At 43.5% G+C, this 19,209-nt stretch overlaps 1 protein-coding gene across 1 annotated transcript in view; it reads left to right on the top strand.

The window, feature by feature from the left end:
• Positions 1 to 948: 948 nt before the first annotated feature.
• TOP1 (DNA topoisomerase I) overlaps positions 949 to 19,209 on the top strand; it is a 69,044-nt gene continuing 50,783 nt past the window's right edge. Inside the window, exons 1-2 of the mRNA XM_080406005.1 lie at positions 949 to 1,159; positions 1,780 to 1,804. Coding sequence (XP_080262131.1) covers positions 1,127 to 1,159; positions 1,780 to 1,804 — 58 coding nt within the window. The 5' untranslated portion in view covers positions 949 to 1,126. The remainder of the gene's footprint in view (positions 1,160 to 1,779; positions 1,805 to 19,209) is intronic.

Genomic DNA, 19,209 nt, shown 5'->3' on the forward strand with positions numbered 1-19,209 from the left:
GGAGCTGGTTTGAGGGCAAGGCCTGCCAGGCCCCAGGCCCACCAGCAGCCCATCGGGAAGGAAGAGTCAATCCAGGCAGAGTTGCCCAGCCTGGAAAACACCGCCTGTGTTTCCACACACAGCAGCCCTGCCTGGCACAGACCAGGACGCCGTAAGCGCGGCCACAAGCAGGGCCCGGGCGCCGAGGCCGCACGGCTGCCATGAGGAGACGCCCTGCCCCGGGGCACGGCTGAACCTTGCCCGAGACTAGGGGTCAGACCTGGCAGGCCGCGGCCAGGCCCAGGGCGTGACGGAGGGCCCCGAACGAAACCCAGCAGCCCGCTCAGAGTAGCAGGGACAGCGGAGCCGTGCGCGGTGCTCCCGATGTCACCGTGCCGTTTTCACGGGGACGCAGGCCCACAAGGCCGCCCGCCCGGGCGCCGCCATGTCCCCTGGCACGGCGGGGGCGGCGCCGGCGGGGTGAGGGGCGGGACTTAGTATGCAAATACAGCCGGCGGCCTACGGCGTGGGATGGGACGCATGCGCACTGCGCGCACAGTGGGGCACGGGTTCTTACACAATGCGCCGGGCTCCTTCAGCGGCGGGGAGAGGAGTGGCGGGGCGCGGTCGAGTATGTAAATGAGGGCCGGGTTTTGCTGCGCGATTGGACAAGTGGGAGGAAAAGGCGGGACCGGATGTGTAAAAGCGAGCCGGCGCAGGGCGGACGGGAGGGAGTGCGCGGGTTGGTTGCGTTCGGAGTGAGCATGCGGGAGGGGCGTGGCTCGTATGCAAATCTCGCTGGCTCGCGCGCGCGGGAGGGGCGTGGCCCGTATGCAAATCTAGCCGGCTCGCGCGCGGGGAAGGGCGTGGCTCGAATGCAAATGATCCAACCGCCGTTTGCCAGGCCCCGCCCCATCGTGGTGCCCTGCACCGCCGCGGCCCCGCCCCGCCGGTAAAAGGCCGCGCGCCTGCGCAGTGCGCCGAAACGGGGACTTAGTCTGTTACACAACCGCTGTGGAGCCAGGGCTGCGCTCTCCGCCGCGTCCAGCTCCGCGCGTCCCCGGCGGCGCGGCTCGGCTGTCCTCGCCTGTCTGCTCCTCGCCTCTCCTCCTGCTCCGCTCCGTTAGCGCTTCCCGCACCCTCCGGTATGAGCGGGGACCAGCTGCACAACGATTCCCAGGTGAGCGCCCCTTCACCGCCCGCTCCCGGGGGACCCCGGCCCCTCGCTGCCGAGGCCGCAGGGTCCTTGCTTCCCGTCAGGGTCGGCCCTGGGGGCCTGGCTGACGCCCCCCCGCCCCTCAGGGAGGGGAGACGTGCCCCGCTGCTGCCCCCTGCCCGCCCCCGCTCGGGGTAGCCCGCGCGTCTGGGGAGGGCCCTGTCAACCTGGCCTGTCCCCCCCTCGTCGCGCTGTGGCGTCCCCATCCACCGAGTCCCCCCCCGCCCCGGGACCCGTTTCTGCCCAGATGGGGGGACGCTGTGGGGGAGAGGGGGCTCGTGTGTGACCGGGGCGGCTGGCCACCTTCCCCTGGCTCGCTCCCCTCGGGGAGTGGGGGGGTCACCCCAGGAGCTACGCGGGTGCCGGTTCACCCTGCCTTCCCGCACCCCGCTCCGCAGGGCCCTTTCTGCGTCGCGCTGGTCGTTTCTCATTTGATATTTAATTTCCCTAAAAATGAGAAGGAAGGAAGGAGAAGGGGGGGGGGGGAGAAATTCAGCGGCCCCCCCCTCAAAAAAAAAAAAAAAAATCGATCCCCTGGCGGGACGGCGTTGTTCACGGTGTCTCCCTGTCTCCTCTCCCCGCAGATCGAGGCGGATTTCCGAGCGAACGGTGAGTGTGGCCCCGGCGCGCCCCTCGCCTCGCCGCGCCGGCCGCGCACAGACATGGCGTCCCAGAGACTAAGTCCCGGCTCCTCGCTCACCGGCCCCATTGTTCCCATCGAGCTGCCAAAAGCGGCCCTTTCCCGGCGGCCTCGCCCCACCCCGACCCCCGCCGCCTCTAGTGGGGGCTCCGGAGGCCCCCGATCCGAGCCCATCGGCTCTCCCGGGATCCCCTTTGGGCCCCGATTCCTCCCTGGAAAGTCGCCTTGTCGACGGTCGGGACTTAGTCTCTGCGCCATTTTCTTTTTCTCCTCTCTTCTGTGTGGCTTTCTCGCCTTCTCCTCCTCCCCGAGCTGCCGGCAAGGAGCCTTCTACAGAGGCACCGGGCGGCGATCCCCGGCCCCCAGCCCCTTCTTAACGGAGGGGAAAGCGAAGTTTTTAACTAAAATAAATCCCCAAGACGTTTTTTATCGCAGCTTCCCCTCCCCCCACTGCTCCCTGTCTCTGTTCCTTTCAGGGAATCCCTCCCTTCCCCTAAAATGAAAGGTGATTGCAACATGTTGCTCTTTAAAAGAATCTGCTGCATCCATTTTAAGATCGGTCTTACTTCTTGCCTTGCTATTTAATTGATGTAACTTTACCTTGTTGGGTGGAGATTTTTTAATTAAAATAAAAGCCCACACTATAAAAAAAAACCCAAACAAAAAAACCCCAACCTAACAAACAGCTGAAAACCAGTGTAGACAATTCCAGAAAGGTAGACAGCATCACTTTAGAAAGTTTGCAAGGTAACTGTTCATTTCGTTCAGAAACACTATAGAAAGCCTGTAATTTTATATCTATGTATGTATATATTTATTTATTAATATATACACTTAGATGTCAATATATATTTATATTCATGGATATACACACACATACAATAGTATCTTTTCTAATCAGCCTAATGGCTGCTAACTTTTCCTGATAGTTTATGCATATTTTCTAGGAAGCAGGCTAATTGCAGTTTCTACCATCCTCCCTCCCCAAGTTGGTAGGTGTCAAATTGAAGGGTTTAAACAGGGTGGAGGGTAGTTGAGGATGTACAACCTACCCTTTGTGCGTATGTGTTATTGTCACTGTTTGGGATGTGCAAGGAGCTCTGAGCTGTCCTCTGACTGGTGAGGTGTGGTAGAGGACAAAAAAAGATGGTTGAAGAGATCTGCTTGACTTGTACTGGTTTTTAGCATGCTTTTCTGGATGATGTCCATGTGCCTGGTTGCTTTGTAGGCTACTGCATGTAAATATTTACAAATCTACATTTGTGTGCACCTTTCTGTCAGTTCATTGGAATGTGATTGTGTGCAGTGAGAGCAGGCAGTAACGAATATGCATTTTTTTAACTTTTATTTCCATTCTGAATCTATAGTAGGGCTCTATATATAATTCTTAATAGAAAAAAGGGTACAGAGGATTTCCCAAGAGGTGCAGGAGTAACTCTTGAAGGAACTTAAATATAAGTATGTATTTGAATACTTGCAGACTTGTTATGCTGGGAAATATTTTCAAGATCATCTATCTTTATTTAGAGAAAAGTACTCCCTGGTAAGCTTTAGTTATATACTGATTTACATAGGGGAGGTGATGCATATTTGACCTTTCCACTCCAGCTTCCAGTGGACCTCTTAGAGCGCTTTTTCTCTTCTACTGTGACCATGTGCTGTTTTATTCTTTTAAGAATTTTGGGCATATAGCAGTTAAAACTCCTCCAGTTTTTATTTCTACCATGTGTTGGAGGAATTCAGTACAGAAATTCAAAGTAAGACACCTTGGTGGAAAAAAAATAATTCCCAGTAAATCAGGCATACCCAACAAATTCACACTAGTGTAGGCACCCTTCTCCTATTGTAATTATTTTATGGCAGTTGTGTAACACGTTGTGACTGATCAGAGGGCCCCTAAAATCCAAAATCCTTTTTACCGCTAAAAGGTGCCTGTAACCCTGTTAGTCTTGTTAAGGCAGTAATGCTGAATAGACACTGTCCTCTCTGACCTTGTGACCACGACTGATCTTCCTGAAAACCTGTCACCTCTGCTTGCTCTGTGTCTTGTTTCCTCGACACAGGAGATCTTTGCGTTTCTGTGTCGAGAATTGTCACGTGCGGATCTGAGAACAGCAGTTCTCATTTGGGCATAGTGGTGAGGCCCCAGCTCTTATATTCTTGTTTTTGATCCTATTTAGTGGCAAAGATTAGGAGTGGGTGGTAGGAATATTAAGTACTTCTCCCCCCCCCCCCCCCCCCCCCCCCCCCCCCGATGTTTAGAATTGGTTTGTACTTTGGTTATTGTTAGGCAGCACTTAACAGTAGAACCATGTCTCCCTTCAGGCTGCCTTTACATTTGGGGGAAGGCAATTTTTTCTTGGGGCTGGTACTGATTCATTCTAAATGTTGAATGTACCAACAGTAAATATTTTTGTTAAAAAAGAATGTTTGGGGTGACTTCTGGATAGCGTATCAGTAATAGAGCAGCTTAAGCACTTTGAAGCTTCCTTTTGTTACTAGTGTTCATGTCTGGGTCAATGGACATACTACCTCAGGTTGTGACCACACAAGCTGTTGTGACTGAAGTGGGGTGAGGGGGGGTGGATCTGCTAGCTGGTTGCAGGTCACCAAGGAGTACCCTGGTTGTAGCTGAGACCTTGGATTTGATTACACACCCGTTTCATTGATGGCTGAGTAGTGGTAGGTATGAGAGAGGATGCCAGCAGTAAATACGTGTTCCTGGCTATTTCTTGTCATTAAATAGCCAGATCACTCTAAGCAAGTGTGTCCTGGGCAAATTCCAGCTTGGGTAATTGCATTCTGTCTCAATATCCAGATTCTCCCTCCTGTTTAAATTGGCCATAGTGGGTATTTTTTTCACCTTAACTGTATTTTTAGTATCAGTATGTACTGCGAAGAATTTTCCATGTTCACTCCTAACAGTGCCTGCTTGCAAGGCATCCTGAGAACATTATTGTGCTAAGACAGTGAGCCTTTTTTGTATGTCATGTCCTCGCAGTCTTCAGCATTGTGGAAGGGAAATGGTGGTCTAAAACTGTCATTTCCAAGTACTGCTTGGTCATTGAAAATGACCCCTTCGCAGATGTTAATGTTGAATTGCAACTATGTACTCAGGGAGGGAATAATTCTGATATTTTATTTTTTTCTCTCACTTGGTAAAATTGCAGATCAAATGCAAAATCTGTTTGGATTCTGTTGAGTTTTGCCTTGAAGAGTGTTGTTGTTAAGGTTGAATGTAATAACCTCACAACTACTGAGGACAATGTTGAGACTAAAAGCAATTTGTCTTGACTTTCAGTTCTCCCGTTGTGTTTGTAGAGTGCAGTAGATAAAAATTAATTTTGTTTGCAAAATAATCAAATTACGTTCCAAAGCTACTAAATTTCACTAACTGCTCTTAGTGTCTTGGCTGTTCGTCACAGATCAGGTCTGTGATCAGAACTGTTCTGTGTAGACAGTAAAAACATCACCCTAAGAAGTGCGTTTTTTTTTCTCTGGTTGACTTGGCCAATAATGCTACGATGCAATTTGAGGCCAGATTCACTGTAGTAACCATTACAGTTATATTAACAGGAGTTTAAGTGTGAATTTGATTGTCCAGGGTCATAGAGGTGGCTTCTGGAAGTCACACACTTGGAGGAGCTTGCTTTAACAGTGAATTATTTTTTTGGCGGTGGGGGGAAGCAGCCCTTGCTGCTGCAACATCTTATCAGAAACTGGCAGGTTTTTTGTGTTGGCTTGAGCGCTCATATGGCACCTCTGTATGTATGTATCAGAGTGAAGATATGAAGGGCAATGAGCGAGAGGGAAATTTAATTTAAATAACAAGTGCACTGAAAAAATGCCTTACAAGTTAAGGAATTTCAGCACACTTTGTGTTTTGTGTTAAATTCATGTTTCACGTGTGACAGAGCTGTGCATGTAACAGGTGGGGGTGGAGTAAATGCTGACAAACTGAAAAGCAATATAATGAAGATCCTTAAGATTCTTCAGTGGTTGTGAAACAGTCTGTTGGAGGGCAGATTTGCTCTTCCTTGCAGCCGCTTTGTTGGCGCCTTATGGATGAGTGAGAGTTTTTTTGAAGGAGAGTATGGCCACTTCTGACATAGGGCTCTGTGTGCCTCCGCGCTGCTGTTAGAGCCACTGTACTACAACTTCTTAGGAAGCTTGGAAGTAAACTCTGGTGCTCTATCTGTGTTTTGTGCAGGTCAGGGGACACTGTCTTTTAAGTTCTCTGGGAGCATGTGGTCATCAGTGCGTTTAAATGTCAAATGTTTGGCAAGGGATCTGAAATACAAAAGGTACTTGATGGTATTTAGATGCAGATTGGTATCTCCACTGAAAATTTCCTTTCCCTTTTTTTGTGATACTTGGAGATGTGAATCCTGAAGAATGTAATTTGTTCCTTCCAACACAAGCCTTGAGTCACTCCCTGCCTTCACTTCCAGACTGCGGTGCTGGGTGATGAGCCCACATTGTAAGAAGTGCTGCCCACAGCCCCAGAAACAATACTTGGGGTAGCTTTAAGTCTGAAACCACTTAACTTTTCTATTTTAAAAGTATTCAATGTCAGGCACCAATCTCTGCAAAATTTCTTAATTTTATTTTCAATTGATTTTTCAGTATGTTCACAGCAATCTATTGCAGGGCTTGTAGAATTTGAGTGTTGCTTTACTATAGGAATCTTCAGATTGTTACAGGTGAGGGTACTGTGAAGTAAATTGATCATTTATGATGCTTCTCGGAAATGTAAATAAATGTACTGTTGGTAAGCTGCTTTTAAATATCATGTGCTACATAAGTTGTCTGTGTTAATTTTCCCAGCAGTAGCCTCAAAAGGGCTTTACTAAAGACCTTGAGGTCTGTTGTGTTAATTGGTCTGACACATTCAGCATTCAGGTTAAAACTTAATGGGTGTCTTGTGGGAGTGGGGAGTTGAATGCATTTCTGTTAGCTGCCGCCAACTTTTGTTTTTGTTGAAACTCAGCAGAATTACCTAAATGTGCTGGAAGATGTGTTTTGGGGGTTAATGGCCTGTGTGCTTCCTACCTCTGGCAGATTTTCTTAAGATGTTTTTCCTTTTACTACAGTGTTAAGCACTATCTGTTATTAACATGCTGTCAGGGCTGCTTTGTTTATTTTGTAAAACATGAAAAATTTTTAACTAGGGGACCACTGTAAAAGTGTGGGGTTTTACATGGCTTCACATAAATTAGATACACGGCTCATAAGCATGATTGAACACAAATTCAGATTTAATTTCATTTACAACTGTGACTCCAGATATTTGTTAGATAGTTCATTGAATTCCAACCTCCTGAGTTGCGCTGTCAGCAGAAACTGCAATAATATGTAATTATAGCAAGTACTTAACATCTCATTGACTCAAATTCCTCTGTTAATGATTTCACTGGATTCTTGTTAAAGTAATACCTGCTGAAATAGCACAAGCCACTGCCCTATTAGAAAGAGGCTCCAGGTCAGATTCTTGGCGTTGTAAATTGCTGTAGTTCCGCTAAAATCAGCGGAGCTCTGACAGTGTATCTGCGTTTTTGTTATTGGACTGCAGGGATGGGCTTTAATGATACACTAAGAGGAGGACAATTTAACATAAGAAATCAGTGCAGATTTTCTTTTTCTGTGGCTTTTCAAGATGGAATAGTTTCAAGTCTGCTTGAGCTGGTTGTGCTAATATAATTTCTCATATCCTTGTAAGACATGCAGTCATTCAGAAATATTTATTGGCTTATTAAATTGAATTGCCTTTGCGGCTGCTAGTTTTATAGAAACTGCCCTAAGTTTTATAGAAAACCTCACACTCTGAAATGTGGGAGCAAAACGCTATTTAGCATTATGTATTCCGCTCCTGCCTGCAGCTTTAGAAGGACCGTGTCTTAGGTTTCCAAATCTGAGAGAGGATGTTCCTTGTAGAAATTGGTGTTTATCACCTTGCTTTTCTGGGGCTGTTTCATTTAACTGAGATTGCAGCATATGACAAATATGTCCAGCCGTACCTTCTCCCTGCATGCCTTTCCGTTCTGAGCTGTTTAGCACTGTCAGCGTTTAAATATGTATCATCATTAGATTTCAGAATGCTTCCTCCTGTTCAGAGAACAGGAGAAGGGTATGGACTTACTGTTCTTTCAGCAGTGAGTTTGCTGGTGACCTGCTCTTCTGAAAGAACAGCAAGAAAATCAGTTTAAAACCCAGTTCTCAGCTACAGTAGGATTATTCCTTTTAAACAGTATCCCCAGCTCCTGCTGTCCTTACTCTGCTATTAACTGTCACCTCTGCTGGTGGTGGCTTTCTCTGTCACTTGCTGAACGCTGGAATTAATGCAAGGTTGAAGTGCTGTTTTGGGCAGAGCAGAGAGTGCCTTTTCTAGGGCAGGCTCCTGCTATTTAGTAGTTCAGCTGAACAAGTTGTAGTAGTGGTTTCCTGGTGTGTATGTGACTACAATATTTTTAGCACAGCATTTGTTCAAAATGTCCTGGCTGACATAAATACTAAATAGTTGCAGTGGATTTAATCAGATTTATAGTTAGAAATATTTTCATCTTGAATGCTTGCTTTTGAAACTAGTGATCATAGAGAGTGAACTGCCGTTGATATCTTCTGGTGTCACAGTGAGAGTTAAGGACCTTTGGAAGGTGACATGAAAAGAAAGGGTGAAGTTAATTTTGTCGTCTTGTGAGCTGCAAGGTATAGAAAGGAGTAGAAAGTGGCTGTTGGCTTTTGAAACATGAGCATGCATCCATATTTTCAGGTTGAAATTTGGTTTCTAAATTTGACTTCCATAGCTACTGAGCGGATGATCAAGTGAGAGCTCCAGGCTTGAGGATTAAAGTGGAGAGTACGGAGCTGCCGTCAGTCTTCCTGAAACTTGTTCTTTTGCAACACCTGCTTAACATCAATGATTCTTGGGACTTCTTTGACCTCAAAATAAGATTTTGCTAATTGTAAAAAAGACCTCAGTTTGTGTCAGCAGGAGTGTGGTGATATGAAATATACAGCTTTGTGCCAGTCCTTGCAACAAACAGTATTCTGGGAGATCCTCCGGAGCAATGGAAGGCTTGATGCTTTTGGGGAAGTGGGAGACCTTGGCAATTGGCTGCTTGTTTGATAGCTAATGATAGAGGTGTAGAATCCTGTAATGAGAAAGAGGAGTAGGAGAGGGACATTGGTTCAAATAAGAGTTGCCTCATAAATTTGCGGGGGTGTTATCACAAAGTTCTAGTGATGTTTTCTGTCATCTCAAGGCCTGTTTATCCACTAGAGTAACATACTCTGCAAGAAAAATAAGACATGGCCCAACAGCTTTCGTCAACACTACATCTGTGATCCTGTTGCTTCACCCTTGGGAAGTTTCCTTTGTTCATAGCTGTACTTAAATCTCTATAGCTTCACTTGACGATGGTCGCAGGTCGCAGTCATAGTTCATTTTAGACAATTAACTTGTACTGACAGCTGCTGTGTGTTTCAGAACAGCTGCTTCCAACATGGAGTCACAAGGACAGACGGTATTGAGCATGCTTTACTCCCGTCTTGGAAAGCTTTGGAGGAGGGGGCTGGAAAATGTCTGAAATGCATGTCTTCATGGGATGGGGGCAGTGCAGGCTCAATTATGGGAGGCATAGCAGGAAGGTTAGTGTAGATGCTTGTTATTCAGCCTCAGCAGACAATAATTCATCAAGAAAAACAACCTGTGTTTCCACCTAAAGTACTTAGATCCCTTTTTAAGTCTGAAAACTGTAACTTCTGAAATTGAAGTGACTGCAGGGTAAAGAGGGGCAGCATCAGGCCATTGGGAAATTGTTTTATTAGAAGGCTTCTGTCAGTCTTGGAGCCAAAAGTTGCTTCCCACAAAGCTTCTGATTGCTAGATGTTTTTTGGATTCCTTATTGATATTTTTGACATGAATGTATTTGTTCATGTTCACAAGCTTACCATATGCTTTGTGCAGTTGTGAGCTGTGTGGGTGTGCGTGTATGTATTTTTATCTTATACCTTCGTCAGAGAAGGGGCTTTTTAGGGAGTGTTGTAAAGACAATGGCTTCCTTCTCTGGCAGTATTGCAGAGAGCTGAGCTTCATGGTGCCCACCAAAAGATGCAGATTTGCTCCTTCATAATTCTGCCCAACACAGATGATCATGTGTTAAAAGACAGATGGACATTCATGAAATCCAGTGCTGCAGCAGAGTGATTCTGCAGCTGGCTGTATCTTTCCATGACTGAAGAGAGATTGATTTCTGCCTCAGGAAAGCTTGGAGTGTACTTGTAGCTTCACTGAAATATTTTGATGGGTCTATGTAACTCGCCTTTGGCTACGTCATATCTGTGTCCATTAAAGACATGCTCCATGGTGAGTACGTACTATCTTAAGTGCTTGTTGTGGCTCATCAGCTGCAGTATACAGCTGAGAGAGTCTGTTACAGACACACAGTATTTAGCAGATAGTACAACTTTATTTGCGGGAGAAACACTCTTATATTCTTAATGAAGGCATGGTTATGATTCTTCAAGATGTCCCCTTTTCTCCCATAATGCTATTTTTTCAACTGTTTTCTAAAAATAAAACCCTGGTGACTTTTACTACTTACTGCTCATTTTGAAATCCCAATCATTGATTTGCACAGTCTTACTAATTTTTGCAGCAAGCATCTGGGACCTCAGTAGTAGAGCATTTTGCTGTGTTATGGAATAAATTGTAGGACCGAATGAAATATGAGGTCTTGTGTTCAGCGTGAGTAAGACTGCATACTGCTTGTCCTGTTTGAAACCCACTGCATGAACATGGTTTTTCTGGCTGCTCTGGAATGAGTTTTAACAAATGCTTTGTAATTTCTGAAGCGTCGGGCTCGCTCCACTGCTCAGTGTATACTGCACGGGATTGGAAGTTGTCTTGATCCCATCCAAATGTCTTGTCAGTTTGGTGCAGCTAGATGATGGGTGGCAGTGTCTAAATGGAATAATTTTAAGAATTTTTAGGAATTTTTTTTGACATTGACCAGAGATGTGGCTTCATAATAAAAAGTCAAGAAAATAAATCATAGGCATGAAGCAATACCCAAGTACAGATTGCTTTTTAATTTTTGCTGGCATTTGTCAGTCACTCTGATCTATTGCCTAACACTGCTTCTGAGACATGAGAATATGAACTTGCAGGGTTATTCAGAACAGGGTTTTTTTATTTGTCACTTCTCTTCTGTACACTTTTCCAGTTTGAATGCCAATGGGGTAGTTTTTCCTTTGTATGTAACGTGGAATAAATGAACTGTGTTTTAGGGCCAGGGCAATGTACTTTAGTTGAACTTTTCATTGATGGCAATGTATTACTGCTCAAGGCTTACTCTGGTATTTGAACGAGGGCCAGACTTGTCAAAACAGCTGCTCATCTTCCTCTAAGGTTGCAGTTTCTTGTTTTGGAGAGGTGGCCTAAAAAGACCTTTTAGGGGAGAGGGTGAAGGAAAAGTGGACTCACCCTTTGAAATGTGCTAAGTGTCTGTTGCAGATCTTTAAGTATCTGGAGGTAGAGTTGAGAAACATATAGTGGTCTTCTAACTGAAATGTAGAGATTTCTGGAGTTATGGTAGCACAACTAAGAGGCTTCTATTTTTGTGGTCTGTAAGCAGAGTTTTAAGAGGAGAAAAGTACAGGTGGTGGGAGGGGACACACTGTTCTTAGCTTGTGGCATGAGGTGGTTTGGAGACCTGATAACCAGGTAGGAGAGCTGTCTTCATCTGCTCTGCAGTGGGTGCAAGTGAGTGGAGTTCTTTCTGTCCTTAGGGAGGTTAGTAGCTAAGTTGGCAATTCTTATTCCAGCTTTTGGTTTTGTGTCATGCTGTCTTGCCAGCTATCGGCATAGTCTTGTGTTGCTTGGTGCTCTGGTCAGGCTAGGTGGAGATTAAGGTTTGAACGTGGAGACACTTGAAGCTGAAGGCAGGAAGTACTGGGCAGGGACATTCTGGTACACAGGGACTCTGTACCTGGGATTAAGGTCCTTATTACCCTGTCCTTAGGCCATATTGTTTAAATAGGCAACACAGTGGGAGAAGAGGGAGTACTATGCTCTTCTCAGAGGTAGAGAAACGAGAACAGAGTGGGAGTGATTTCTTCCAGCACAGAAATAGATATAAAGCTGTCTGGTTAGGATGGAGATTCAATTCCAACTTGGACATTTGTTTTCGATTTTTAATTCTCTCTCCAGCTGAAGACTGAGGTGGTTAGCAAAGGGCAGTACGGAAAAAAAATAAGAGCTTCTGCAGTTTTAGCATATGTTGTAATTTCTTCTTAAATGCAGAACTCGTCTCAGGAGCTAAAGTGCATTTTTTTTTCCCCCTGTGGTACTAAATTATTTCACAAATTCTAAGACATTGCATGCTGGGTTTTGCAATTAGTGAAATCACTGAATTTGCAGAAGGGAGATCAGTGGTTTTCAGGTCTGCGTGTGGGATTTCGGTATCAAGTACTTTACAGGTTAGACTCTTGCACCATACGTGCCGCCTTGGTATGAATGTCTCCTAACCATGCCTTGAGCAATAGGAAGAGCATATTATGTCTTCTGCCGGTTTGTGAGTGCTACCAAGTGTGTGAGTAAGATCAATTATTGGAGAGATAAAACAGCTGGGCTGGGCAGGTACCGGTTTTAACTTGCCTAAGAAGGTACACTTTCAAGTTAGACAGGCACTCTCCATTTTAATCTAGCCTTTTGGGAAACGGGAAGCAGGAGCTTTTTGGAGATCTGTGTGAGGGTATGATTCATTGCAACACAAGCAGCATGTACAAAATGGAGGGATGGAGTAGTACTAGTGACGTACTCTGAGGTTTGTACTCTAGAGTTAATGACCACCAGATGGGAAATAAAAGGCTGCCTGCTCTTCTTCTGAGGACCGAGAATGTCACTGAGACTGTTAAAATGTGCTGTATCTGTTGTAATGCTTCTTGTGCGCAGGAAGCCCCTTTATGTGTGGATCAGAGCAAGCTTTTCTTACTGGTGCTTCCCCTTGACACTTCATCTTTAGCATTGGTTTTGGCTGCAGATTAGGTTCCTTCAGTTTGGTAACAGTGCACCTCAGGTATAAACAAGTCTGGAGTGCTTTCTGGCAGTAGAAAAAGGTGCAAGTTGTGTTTCAGTACACAAGTGTAAATTGCCAGATCCAGAGGCAGTAGGTTCCTGTGAACATGAATACAATGCAAGAGATGAACTCTTAATAACAGTGACCTTGATTAACTCCTGCAGTGTTGCCCAATCATGTTGTAGGTGTCATCTTGATTCATCTTTTTAGTAAACAAACACTGGCACAAATCAGAGTCAGGATATCAGTGCTGTTAACTGCAGTCTTGCTCCAGCAGATTGGAACATCTCTCCAGCTGTCTAGGTTACCTTTGGATGTGGATGTGAATAACATGCATTTTTCACTTTTGCTTTCTTGTGCCCTCCTGTGTTCTCCCTACTCCAAAAACAGGAAGCCTCTCAGAGGAGCTAGCATCTTGTCTGAGTCATAACATCTCATAGCTGTGTATGTCACCTGCACTTCATTAGGGAAGCATAAGCAAGCTGTCCTTGAAATACCTGTTTTTATGAGTAGATAGAGTCTTCTAATTTAAAATACGCTGCTCTCTGGAGTTTGGTAGCTGTCATAAACAATGTTTTTCTTTTATCATTAAGTAGGCTTATTCAGCATCACTTGTATTGAAAGGAAGCTTCTTTCTAGGTTTTAGACTGTTGTAATTGTATAGATATAAAGAGGGAAGTACAGCTTGGCACTTCATTCTCTATGCTTGTCTTACTCAGTTGTCAGCATGTGGTCTTGGGAGAGCACAGCACAGTGTAGTTTTGTTTGCTCCAGTCCGTAGTTTGTCTTGCAGTGGATAAGAGACTGCAGCTAGCAATAAGCTGGCTATTGCAGTAATTTAATTCTTAAATTGAATCTTAGGCAAAAGGCAGAAGTACTTGAATTGACGAGTCCATCAGTTTCTAGTTTCATAAATGAAGGTGTAAAGCTGTCATTCTTCAAGCATTGCCTTCTGTCTCTAACATGTTTGCCCCTTCCCTTCTGTGCAGCCCTGTTGTTGAGACTTGTCCAGTGATGCATAATCTTCAGTTTATAGTTTTGCTATCCATCACTGTCAAAGCGTGAGCTTGCCTGTGTAGAGGTGAAAGTGAATTTATTGTTGAACAATAGCCTGAGTTAAAATATTCTGTTTTTCTCTGTGTTCACGAGTATGCCTCTCTTAGAGCACTCATCCATTGCAGTATTTGCCTTTTTTCAGGAATCTGATAGATTTTTCTTCAAAGCTGCCGGTGTTGTCTTTGCATGCCAGCTGAATCTGGCTGCGTGCAGTTCTGCGAACAGGTTACATGTGCTGTTGAGAACAGGGATAGCTAGTTCAGAGCTCATCACTGTACTTGGTTAGAATGAGAAATGATACTAAAGCCCTGGCCATGTTTCCAAAGGGCTGGGAGGTTTACTAGGTCTTTGCGTACTGAAGTTGAAGTGTGTATTTTTAAACAGATTCCTCTATAGAGAATGAAGCTGCGAAGCATTGTTTTGTGAAATAAGTCCCCTGTAGCTGTATTTCACAAGAACATGAAACAGTGTTCAAAACAGATGTGAGCCTCATTTATTAATGGCAGAATTGGTTTGTTTTTAATTTGAGTTCTTACGTTTTTTCTCCTTTATTTTTTTTTTTTTTTGTAAATACTCCACCCATCAACTCAGGCACAGGAGCCTCATGCTCAAACTCTAATCCAAACTAAGAAACCTTCAGTCCCAAAATGTGTGATTATTTTTTTCCTAAACTGAATTTTTATGATGTCTTTTTGTGTGTATTAACAGTTTAATCTCAGCAGAGCTCTGGAATTAGTCTTTGGCAATTAGCTCTATAGGAGAACAGAGTTTAAAAAAAGCCCTCAGTTCAGCTGTTTTTCCCCAGTACTGGAAAAAGTATTTAAAAAAAATATAGTACATGGATTGCAAACAAGTATAATGGTGATTTTTATTATCTTAGCTGCTTCAGAGACTGCAAAGGTTTAAGTTTTCCACTAGTTTTTAGTTCACACAAGACCTGGTGTTCAGAAGGGCCGCCTTCTAAGCATCTATGAAATATTTGAAGGTTTAAAAATGAATGAAAATTTGTGTAGTTTCTGGGTTCCTCATAGGTCTCTTATTTCTGTGTTCTGAAGTCTGTGTCATTTGGTCAGTAAGCGTTAGTGACACTTGCTCATGTCTTCGTTGCATAAGCTATTCTTAAATCTTCGCTGTCATCCTTTCCGTCGATGCCAGGTGTCCAGATAGTATACTGCTAGGCAGTTAGCACTTTGCTAACTGCAGCTATGTGATTTCCCAAATCCTGTAATCTGGATGGGTTTATTTACATACAGAATTAAATTAAGATCAAATTACTTGAGGAGATTGGTACTCCAAAAAGGCATCAGTACAGAAATAGGTTGTTAAACATCCTTGTACACCAGGAGTCAAATGAGGCTTCCTCCCTGTAGGTCCCTACAGTTTTCCCTTATAAAAGTAATTCTGGTTTAAGTGTATGTCAGCTGTGCACGTAGTTCATAAAGCAATGTCTGATACATTCCTTGATGGTACAAATGCTGGATATGACATTATCTGCAGACTTTTCACTGTAGAAAAGTTAGATTTTCCTGAGAATGTAATGCTTGGTATTAGCAAACTGTCTTGTTGTTTTACTTGTCTGTGGCTGTTTCTTTTACAGAAAAATTAAACATTGCAGTTTCTGTATCAGGGTAGCTGTCTTACAGTGAAGTGCCATCAGGCAAGAGCCTACAAGTTGTCACAGAGACTAGTGGCAGAAGGTATCTTGTTTTGTGTTTTAGTCTCAAGGTAACTGAGATTAAAACTTGTTGTGAAAACATGCTGAACTGTTTTTCTGGTCATAGATACTTCCTTGGGCAGAGACTGCTGAACTGGTTCACCTCTTAAAGATGCAAACAAATATCCTTAGGAAATCAGGTTGAACTTAGATTGTCTCCAACAAATTTGGGATATTTAGTACACCATCACTAGAAAGAGTGTACAAGCTGCTACTTTACTTTCAGTTTTATCTTCTTATACCTCTTTCTCCAAAAGTATCTGTCCATCCAGCTTCTTAGTTTTGGGAACGGCACATGAAGTAAAGTATCTTGTGTCATTTGCTGATTTTCAGGATAGGTTATTCAATATTAATTCTTTCTTACGGTATAAGGGGTACTCATCATTTAGTTTTCCCACTTACAGACTTTACTTGGTACTACCACAATCATTAATGAAAGCTTAAGGCTTCAGTGCTCGGTATTGGTGCCGTTCTACATGTGATAGTATCAAGTAAAAGATGATCACAGGTTGCCTTTGTGATCGCAGGGAAAAGGGAGTTTTCTGGTCTGCTAGGGACTGGAGTACAGGAAGTAAGACAACTGGTAGTTGTAAACCAGATCCAAGTTCAAAAATAAATTAGTACACCTTAAAACCTGCAAAATAATGTCGCTGAAATGCATGCAAACTCAGGTTAAAAATCTTCAGGTATTGCAGTTTCAGAAAGCGCTGGGGCTGCTGTGCTCTTTCGGGTAAAGCAGAACTTACTCTGAAGAATGTGTGCGTTGCTTTCTGCTGCTGGGCACCTGGATGGTGCTTTCACTCCCAGAAGTGGTTTTGTCTAGCACTGGCTTGAAATACTTGCAAGAGGAGGACAGGAGCGAGCAGTACAGCTGCTGCTCTGGGCTGTGTGCGTAGGAGTGCACTAAATCAGCTGGAGTGGCTACAGCTTTCAGGGTGGTATTAGTCCTTCATGTAAAATTCACAATAAATTTTAACAGATGCATTGATTTAATTTTGACTCTAGTAAGAATCGTAATAACTTTTAAAAAAAGGCCTCAACACATATAAAACTGCCAGCCAAGAAACTTTTAAAAATAGTTTTTCCTAGCCTTACAGTTGAATCATTCCGGAATAAATTATGACATTGTAAATAGTCTTAGATGTTCCTCTTGTTTCCTTTGCCGATTTCTGCTGTCAAATAATAAAGTGGAAAGAAATACTACTTAATTTTTCCTTTGGAATGCTCCTGAAAATAAGCTAATAACTTGGTTTTTCTCATTTTGGGTTATATTAAAAAGGAATAATAAAGTCTTTAACCCCTATGGTTGCTTGTGTAGTGCTCATAGTTTTTGAGCATGTTTCTAATCCTCTCACCAACCAACCTCTTAAAATATTTAAGTAATGTTATGTTTCATGCTCAGAAAACTTGAGAAGTGGAGAGTGATTATGTTGCAGTAGTTGTAAAGCAGAGCCTCTGATATGATGGAAGTCATTAGTTAGGCACTTGGAGTTTGAAGTGTAGTGATAAACAAACTTTTGATGACTCTGCACCTGCAGCATATTTCCTTCAGTTTAAACAGCTCATTTAGTGACTGATTGTGGAAACCATTTGGAAGCTGAAAAAAGAAAGCTACCTTTTCACACCTAGTTATTTCTGCGTAGGTAGAGAGGACTACCCTTAAAATTGAGGGACAAGTTAAACAGAAACAGTTGGTTCAGTTCAGTTTTCAGGGACTATGCTTTGTTTTACAGACTTTAGATGTCAGACAAATTAAAAAAAAATGTTTTTCTCCCCTTCATAAGTCTCACAGAAGGCAGATGTGAGTTTTATCTAAGGTGGAATTTGAAATCATCATCTGTGCACTCCATCCAAAGATGTAAACCATTAGTTTGAAGAAAAAAAAAACCCAAACAAACCCAAACCCCCCAAAAACCAACACCAAAACCCACCAAAGTCAAACAAACAAAACCCAACAAAAAACCTCACCAAACTGGCAACATACTGCATGGCGCTTTTTTGATTGAAAAAGTTGGGAGTTTATTTTGCATAATAAAGTAACCACAGGATGTTATCCTGCATTAATAGGTTATGGTTTATATTCAGGTATTTGTATCAGTGTGATTTAACAGTTGCCAGCTAGTGAGACTTGACCTGGATTTAACAAAACAAACATATTACAGGTGCATAACGAGATTAAAATCAGTGACTTACATCAGTAGACACAAGATATTATTGTAAATTAAAGAATTTCAGTGGAATTTTGAGCACCATATCTAGGAGCTCTATTTACTAGTCATTTAACTATTGCAATTATAACATTATTTTAAAACTTTTAAAGCTACTGTGGTGATGCTTCTTTCTACATCTTCTATCCTTTTTAGAAGACTGAGGAGTACAGCTTTAAGTACAGAAACCTCAAGTGTCATTAAACATTTACCTTTTGTTTACTCTCTTGTGTGTTTTAGCTTAAATCGGGTTTCTTCTTGTGTGCTAATTGTGGTAATGTCCCCTTAAGGCAGGTGAATTGCTTTCCCTCCTTGTCTTGAGAGTGGAGCTTGTGGCAAAGCAAATTCTGATGATAAAATGCCTGCAGATAACTTGGAATTAGCCTGGCAAGGGTGAGTGATCACTTAACTCACCCACAATAGGAGCAGAGGTGAAATCGGGCTGTATCCATCCAGTGCAGACCTATACTTAAAAGAAATTATTGTAGGTAGAAAAGAAAAAGGGGGAAAAAAACCCACAAAACCAAACCCAAAAACCCCTGACCGGTTGGAATCTGTGTAGGAGTTGCTACTACAGTGAGGAACCAGTTTGTGTGTGATAAAAATAATATAGAAGCCTGGTCTTCTGAATCAAACTTTTTGTAAGACTTTGGCCACGCTTCCCCCATCAGTTCAGCTTCACAGGCATGATACTAAACAAGTAGTAGGAGAATCATCTGACACCAGCGTAAAAAATTGTGGTACTGCTTGGCAGAGGTGATTTAAAGCTTGTACCAAACACTTTTCTGTCTTGCAGACTCAATTTATGCCGTAATACTGAGGATTGCAGGGACCTTATGTTGTTCCCAGGGGTGCTGCCTCTTTAAGTCTTTCCTCCCTACAGCAAGCAGGGGACCAGCGCTGGCCAAAGCCACATCGTGTTGTTAAGGGCTGGTTAATAAAGGCTTTGAACAGATGCCATTAGAGCCTGTCCTCTGAGGACACTGAGCACAGCTTATACCACTCCCATGTGTATAAACTGTGTGTGATCCTTACTGCTGACAGGAGGCTAGTCATTCACTGCTGCAAGAGAAGCATTTCAATGCAGCTGCTTTTTTTTTTTTCTTATCTTCTGTCAAATTTTTGCTTAGGGGAGCCCTTGTTCTGGGTCAAACCCAGGACAGTCAAACATGCCAGCCCTGTCCTCGTGTGGTGTTGGTGCAAATACAGGCTCTGTGTGAGCTGCTGTTGAGACATCACTCTCGTGCTGAGGAAGTGTCAGGATTTCAGGATAGTCTTTACAAATTTCTTTTTCATGAATCCGGGAATGGTAGTGACTC

Source organism: Falco punctatus, assembly GCF_963210335.1.
Source record: "Falco punctatus genome assembly, chromosome: 10".
In the NCBI taxonomy this organism is placed as follows: domain Eukaryota; kingdom Metazoa; phylum Chordata; class Aves; order Falconiformes; family Falconidae; genus Falco; species Falco punctatus.